General features: G+C 33.9%; 2 protein-coding genes and 1 pseudogene across 2 annotated transcripts; 1 reads left to right on the top strand and 2 right to left on the bottom strand.

Moving 5' to 3' along the window:
- Positions 1-640: 640 nt before the first annotated feature.
- Positions 641-1,279, bottom strand: LOC137965169 (MADS-box transcription factor 47-like). The gene has a single exon (XM_068811546.1). It carries the CDS (start codon positions 1,277-1,279, stop codon positions 641-643), a length of 639 nt encoding a protein of 212 aa, XP_068667647.1.
- A 1,140-nt stretch (positions 1,280-2,419) lies between these two features.
- On the top strand, positions 2,420-4,359 carry LOC137965168 (protein IQ-DOMAIN 33-like; annotated as a pseudogene).
- LOC137965167 (uncharacterized mitochondrial protein AtMg00810-like) lies at positions 3,928-7,103 on the bottom strand. Its single transcript, XM_068811545.1, has 5 exons — positions 6,605-7,103; positions 6,255-6,502; positions 4,362-4,396; positions 4,233-4,246; positions 3,928-4,073 (listed from the first exon to the last, which is right to left on the bottom strand). Exons 1-5 carry the CDS (start codon positions 7,101-7,103, stop codon positions 3,928-3,930), a joined length of 942 nt encoding a protein of 313 aa, XP_068667646.1.

Below are 7,103 nucleotides of genomic sequence, written 5' to 3'. Positions count from 1 at the left end.
TGATTTCTTCTAGTCAACCAGTTAATGAATACATAGACACTACAGTGATACATGTATTGCCTAGACACGTCAGCACTACTACTAAGAAATGCATAGAGATTAATTAATCTTTATTTGTTAGACCTAAAGTGAATAAAATAAATAAAATGTGCAATTATGTAGAAGAGGACTGCCCACAAGTTATTAGTCAGCAAGATTAATCTTTCCCAGTACCTATACAAGTTTTAATTTGTGCAAGATATGTCGATTAATTCTGGTGTCCATTTTGATTCAATTTCTAGTGTTGTACTTTAGGTTTTTGGACAGGTTTTAGGGTTAATAATCGTCTTCTACCTTTGATATAAGAAAAATATAAACTAATTTACATCTCTTCTTAGTCTTCTGACGGGCAACAAATTTATAGAAACCTACATCCACTCCCAATACACAAGCAGCCATGAAGTAAATGCAGTAAAGAAGAAGCATAGGGTGAAAATGAGCAAGAATTATTATTCAATCCCAAAGAGAGTTTTGGGAGTCAATTAATTAGAATCATCTCTGTACATAATAAAAAACCAAACGTGTGAAACACCAGAAATACAGTGCCAGAACACAGAAATGGTGAGCAACCAAACAGTATAAAAATTAAAAAAACCCAACATCAACGCAGGAATGAATCCAGGTAGTAGTCGGAGACATCCAGTGGCGGCAAATCATTAAAGAAATCTTCGTCGGAGACATCCAGTGGCGGCAAATCATTAAAGAAATCTTCCGATGGTAGCGAAATCTCGGACGAGGTATTTCCTTCTTCTTCGGTGTCCATAAGAAATATCTCAAGATCCTGATGCAGTTGGGTAGCCTCCACTCCGTCAATTACAGCAGCAGGTGCAGCCTCCAACGTCAACTGCTGCCCAGAGGCCGGCATGGTCGCATTCAATTCGTCCGCGAGCTCCAGTATCGTGGCTTCTTCCTCCTGCATATTGGCGATCAAAAGCTCGAGCTCATCAAGGGTGCATTGCTCCAAGTCGATGTTGTCCAAGGAGACAAAGGGATCTTCGTCTTCCACCGCCTTTGGGATGTTCGTCTCGCCTTCGAGATAGCGCTGCAACAAACCCTCGTCTCCGAAGACAAAGGGCCTGCCGGCGGGAGAGAAGGCAACGAGGAAGACGGAAGCGCCGGTTAGAAGGGAGAGTTGCTCAGCTTTCTTGAACAGTCCCTTCTTCCGCTTGGAGAAGGTGACTTGCAAAGCTTGTCGATTCTCAATCTTCTTCATCTCCAGCTTTCTCTTTCCCATCCCCATTCTTTAACTTTTTTTCTTTCTCTGCTCTCGCTGAAAATTTCTCTCTGTTAAAGAAATAACATAGCAGATCAACTGATTTCTTTACCGTTTATTTCATATATTTTGTGTGATAAAAAATCTAGGAAGGCAGTAGGAAATGAGTTGTCTTGCAGTAGCTTGAAACCGTTGATAAAATCCGGATAATAACTGACGGGATCTTGCACAAGAGATTTGGTTTTAATAATCTCAGGGTTGTAATCGTAATCTCGGGGCATAAACTGAATCCAGGTAATTATCGTCTTTGCTGTCCTAACAGACACAACGGTTTTGAAATACAACGGTTTCAGCAAGTTAAACCGTATGGCTGTAAGAAGAGTCGCATTTTTGTGTAGTTTTGCCCGGTAAATCTTACGAAAATGAGTCAAGAATTTAATCTTCCGGCTGTTTCTAACTGTGAGGTCTATACCGAACTTTTGGAGCATTTGTCCTGTTTCTGTAGTTTTTGTCTTCATATGACTGAAGATTTTCTGACATTGTAGACTTTGTTACTTGGCACATTTTTATGTTAAATAGAGTGATATTTATTTGATTTTAGCAGATTAAGAGCATTGCGATGGACAAGAAGAGTTGGGAGTGGACGAAGTAAATTCAGTTCTTGCAGGGGAGGATTCTGCTTCTGTAAGGAGTTCCGAGGCAACTCACAACAGAGCCAATAAAGGATGAAGAAATTCATCAAGAAATACAGTCTGAATCTTATGAAGAACAAATTACAGAAAGAGAAGACGTCAACCAAGCATGATGCTCACAGAAAGATGATGCAGCTATAGTTATCCAGTCGGCATTCTGGTTTGCTTATGCTTCCTAAACATTGTATCTACTAGTAGCTACAAAAGCCATCTAGGTATTAGCATCATAAATGATGTAATCCAATAGAAATTATGCAGCATGATTCTTAAATTGGGCAATTGGTTGATAGTCATGCTGAAAGAAATAGCCTCTTGGAAAAGAAATTCTGATGGTCTAACATCAAGAGGCATGCCCTTAAGAAGTGGCTGACTCAAGACTTTCAGAGTTTCACCTATCCACAATGAGGCTAACTGATCTTGTTGGATTTTTCAAGTCAAGGGTTTCTTTTTAGTGACTTTACTTGGGTGATTCTGAAAAGCCATTTTGCTGCTGTCTTTCTATGAGGCCAGGGGTCAGTTCCAAGAAACCAGAAGGTTCTGTAAAAGGGAGAGTAGTGAAGAAAGCAAACCATTCACCGAGTCTGGAGGCACATCAGTTGAAGTCGAAACTGGTGCTTCAACTGAAAAATACATGAAACTGCCCCTTTTCATCCTCGAGTGCATCAGAAGTCCAAAACCCAAATCTCCAAGCAGAAGGTATTACACATGCCAACTCTTCTCACTTGAAACTGACATGTGCATGTAAATTGAAACTACACTGCCTGCTTGAGACCTTAAAGGGAAAGTTCTGCATGTATATTTCATAGTATGACATCAAAATTTTGTCGAACCACATGTAAAACTATCATTTAATTATGAAAAGTTCAGTCTCTATTCCTCTTAAATAATACTTGGGTAAATTGAAGTGAACTCATAACATAAGCAATCATACTAGGAAATGAGAAATCTGATTTCTGTAGTAGGCATATAAACAAGTTGTCAACACATATATTGGGATCTAACAGATAGGAGCTGCCGATAGGTAAGCTGATGGTACTTTTGAAATTGCCACTCTAGAAGTAGCCATAACTTGGAATTGTCTCCATCGAATAGTTCTGTCTAATAGAATTTTTTTATTTATATCCAATACGTAATAAATTAACAGGTAGGAGAAGATGACCAATTGAGTAAGAGTTAGTTCAATCTAATAGATTTAAGGCCCAGAATAGCAGATGGTAAAATACTTGAAAGCTGATAGAATTATATAACTTGTTTGGAATTGGTATTTCAACTCAGACTAGCGTGATTGTCAAAAACAAATGAACGAAAAGAAAATTGAATTTTTAGAAAAATTGTTCACCTTGAATGATGCCATGCAAAGGAAGAATGGAACGACAGCACAGTGAGTAGCAATATAGCAAAGTTAAGAATCCAACAGAGGCAGGAGGCAACAACAAGGCGTGAGAGAGCATTGGCTTATGCATTTTCACAACAGGTAAGTCTAGGTTTCTCAAGGACACTGATCTGTTTATTTTCGACTTATCGACTCTAATTTCTGTATGTTCAGAGTAAAGACTCAAGTATCCAAATGTTCTACTTGTTGACAGCTAAGAACCTGTACATCCAAAAAGAAACAAGCCCAATCAGACTCCAGGTAACCCAACTTGGGGATGGAGCTGGTTAGAGAGGTGGATGGCAACCTGCCAGCCAGAATCCTCTGTTGAAGATCTAAGAAGCAACTCACTACAGTCATCAAGCTTCATTCAATACCAAGAAGAAAGATGATGTGGGAGGTGAAGAAAAGGAGAGCTGCGGATCCAATGAAATAACAGTTGGACTGGATGGTGTGATAGTAATGGAGAAACCAGTAATGATGGACATGGACCACTGTACAAACAGGCTCAAAGCAGCAAGAACTGTGTCAAGACGAAAGACAGTGCCAAGTTGCCAACACACAACAGCGCCAACCAAGGTACAGTAGCTGCACTCCTTGGTTCTCACATATTATACTTTGACAAACTTATATTTGCATCGAATGGTTGCTGGAGTGTCTCTACTGAAGTCAATATCACTTAATACAGTATACTCACTGACTCTCCATGAAAGATTATGACAAAACATGTTGTTGGTGAGTCCCTTCATCTGCTTTCCTGGAAATCAGTTATTAATCAGTGTATAAGATATGTCTGGACTTATGTTGATGTATCTCAGGACAGAAGCAAACTAGATCTCTTTAGTTCTCCATTTACTGATAGATGTTAAAAATATTGAGCTTAAGAAGTTAATTCAAGGAAGGAAGAATTGCTAACCAGTGCTTCTTACCCTTTAATACGAAATGATGGGGGATTGAATCTTGAGAAAGGTCTGTTTAAATCAGTAGAAACCATCTGCATTTACCATTTCTTGGAGACTTTTGGGTTCTTTCACGAACTATTCACAGTGAAATCCTAAGATTAATTGTGTGGACGAGCGCCTAAGATGGTCATATACTCTTAAAATTAAAAATAATGAAATTAAAAAATTAAGTATATTTTATCATTTATATTGATAAATTATGTTAAATAACTAATTATTTAAAAAATTATAAATAAATTAAAAACATGTTAAAATTATTTATTAATTTAAAACATATTAAAATTATTTTATTTTATACAAATCAAACTATCTAAAATAAACTAAAATTTTATTTTTATCTGCATCTGCCTTTTGATTCAAAGTGCTTTTGTGAATGTTACTCTTTCGTACGCCAGGTAGAACTCTTGGTACTCTTAATTTATATATTTTATTAAATTAAAAAATTTTAATTTAATGTATTTATTTATTAGTTTTTAAAAATTAAAATTTATCTCAATTTATCTGATAAGATTTAAATCTATCAGAGTAATTTTATGTAAAATAACCTCTTTTTTATTTATAAAAATTAAGGATTTTAACAATTTATTATATTTAAAATTTGTGAGAGAGAATTTAGCTAATAAAAAATTTAAAATACGGATATTATAAAATTTTGTAATTTTTATCATTTATATTGATAAATTAAGTTAAATAACTAATTATTTATAAAAATTATTAATAAATTAAAAACTAGTAAAAATTATTTATTAATTTAAAACATGTTAAAAAAATTATTTTAAACAAATGAAATTATCTAAAATAAACTAAGATTTTATTTTTATCTGCATGTGCCTTTTGATTCAAAGTGCTTTTGTGAATTTTACGCTTTCGTACGCTAGAGAGAACTCTCGGTACTCTTAATTTATATATTTAATTAAATTAAAAAATCATAATTTAATAAATTTATTAATTAGTTTAAAAAATTTAAAATTTAACTTAGTTTATCTTATAAAAATTAAATTTATCAGAGTAATTTTATGTAAAATAACGACTTTTTTATTTATATAAATTTAGGATTTTAACAATTTATTTGATTTCAAATTTGTGAGAGAGAATTTAGCTATGAAAAAATTAGAAATATGGATATTATAAAATTAAGTAATTTTTATCATTTATATTTATAAATTATGTTAAGTAACTAATTATTTATAAAAATTATTAATAAATTAAAAACATGTTAATATTATTTTTTAATTTGAAACATGTTAAAATTATTTTATTTTAAACAAATCAAACTATCTAAAATAAATGAAGATTTTGTTTTTATCTGCATGTGCCTTTTGATTCAAAGTGCTTTTATGAATTTTACGCTTTCGTACGCTAGAAAGAACTCTTGGTACTCTTAATTTATATATTTAATTAAATTAAAAAATCTAAATTTAATGTATTTATTTATTAGTTTAAAAAAGTTAAAATTTATCTTAGTTTATCTTATAAAAATTAAATCTATCATAGTAACTTTATGTAAAATAACCTCTTTTTTATTTATATAAATTTAGGATTTTAACAATTTATTTGATTTCAAATTTGTGAGAGAGAATTTGGCTATTAAAAAAGTAAAAATGCGGATATTGTAAAATTAATTAATTTTTATCTTTTATATTGATAAATTATGTTAAGTAACTAAATATTTATAAAAATTATTATTAAATTAAAAACATGTTAAAATTATTTATTATTTTGAAACATGTTTAAATAATTTTATTTTAAAAAAATCATGTAAATCTCTCTGATTTCAGAGAGTTTTTCCTTGTGAAACTCAGAATCTCGAAAAATATAAAGTAGCTGATGGGTTCATCAGAAACCCTATTCGAAAAGGAAGAGGAAAAGGGGAATTTACAAGTATACCCTTGGACAAACAAAAAAGACAAGTATGCCCCTTTACATACACATATTTACATTAACACCCCCCCTCAAACTTATGAAGGGGCAAGTACCATAAGTTTGCTTATGAGATGATGAAAACGAGGAGCTGTATGCGATTTGGTGAAGACATCAGCAAGTTGAGATGTGGAGGAAACATGGGGCAAGGTGAGAGAGCCATGTAAATAGTGATGCCACACAAAATGACAATCAATCTCAATATGCTTCGTATGCTCATGAAAAACAGGATTCTTGACAATCTGAATGGCACTTTGATTATCACAAAACATAGGGGTAGCAGACAGTTGAGGAAAGCCAAGTTCTTCAAGTAAGCGGCGAAATCAAATTAACTTAGCAGCAGTGGTTGCCATAGCCCGATATTCTACCTCGGCAGAAGAGTGAGAGACAATGGATTGTTTCGTACTCTTCCAAGCCACCAAAGAATTACCAAGGAAGATACAATACCCAGTAGTCGATTTTCGATCTGTCGGATCACCAGCCCAGCCAGCATCAGAATAACCAGTGAGAACCAAATCAGAGGTGGAAGACAAAAGTAAGCCATGATGCATAGTGCCACGTAAGTAACGTAAGATACGGAGAACAACAGTCCAATGAGTGATATGAGGGGCCGAAGCAAACTGACTAACCACATGAACAACATAGGTAATATTAGGACAGGTGACCGTCAAGTAAACCAGGGACCCAACTACCTCTCTGTATCGGGTAACATCAGACAACAATTCACCATCTGTAGGGCTAAGGCGATGATTGAGTTCAATGGGAGAGTCCATAATCCGATCATCTGTCAATCCTGCTTGACTGATCACTTCAGAGATGTATTTTGATTGAGACAAAATATAACCTTCTGGAGAATAGGCAACTTCAATACCTAAAAAATACCGTAAATATCCAAGATCCTTCAT

The sequence above is a fragment of the Aristolochia californica genome, unplaced genomic scaffold, assembly GCF_029961685.1.
Source record: "Aristolochia californica isolate CCGP_79_NKW_82.1479 unplaced genomic scaffold, dmAriCali1.0.hap1 SCAF_5, whole genome shotgun sequence".
Taxonomy (NCBI): Eukaryota; Viridiplantae; Streptophyta; class Magnoliopsida; order Piperales; family Aristolochiaceae; genus Aristolochia; species Aristolochia californica.
This window is presented reverse-complemented; position numbering and strand designations above follow the sequence as displayed.

Excerpts from the sequence above, each read along its gene's own strand:
- LOC137965169 (XM_068811546.1), bottom strand. The coding sequence starts at position 1,279 with ATGGGGATGGGAAAGAGAAAGCTGGAGATGAAGAAGATTGAGAATCGA.
- LOC137965167 (XM_068811545.1), bottom strand. The coding sequence starts at position 7,103 with ATGAAGGATCTTGGATATTTACGGTATTTTTTAGGTATTGAAGTTGCC. Across the intron at positions 6,503-6,604 it reads TTCTTTGGTGGCTTGGAAGA|AACTTGGCTTTCCTCAACTG; the intron begins GTACGAAACAAT and ends GCTTACTTGAAG. Across the intron at positions 4,397-6,254 it reads ATCTCATAAGCAAACTTATG|GCGCTCGTCCACACAATTAA; the intron begins GTACTTGCCCCT and ends TGACCATCTTAG.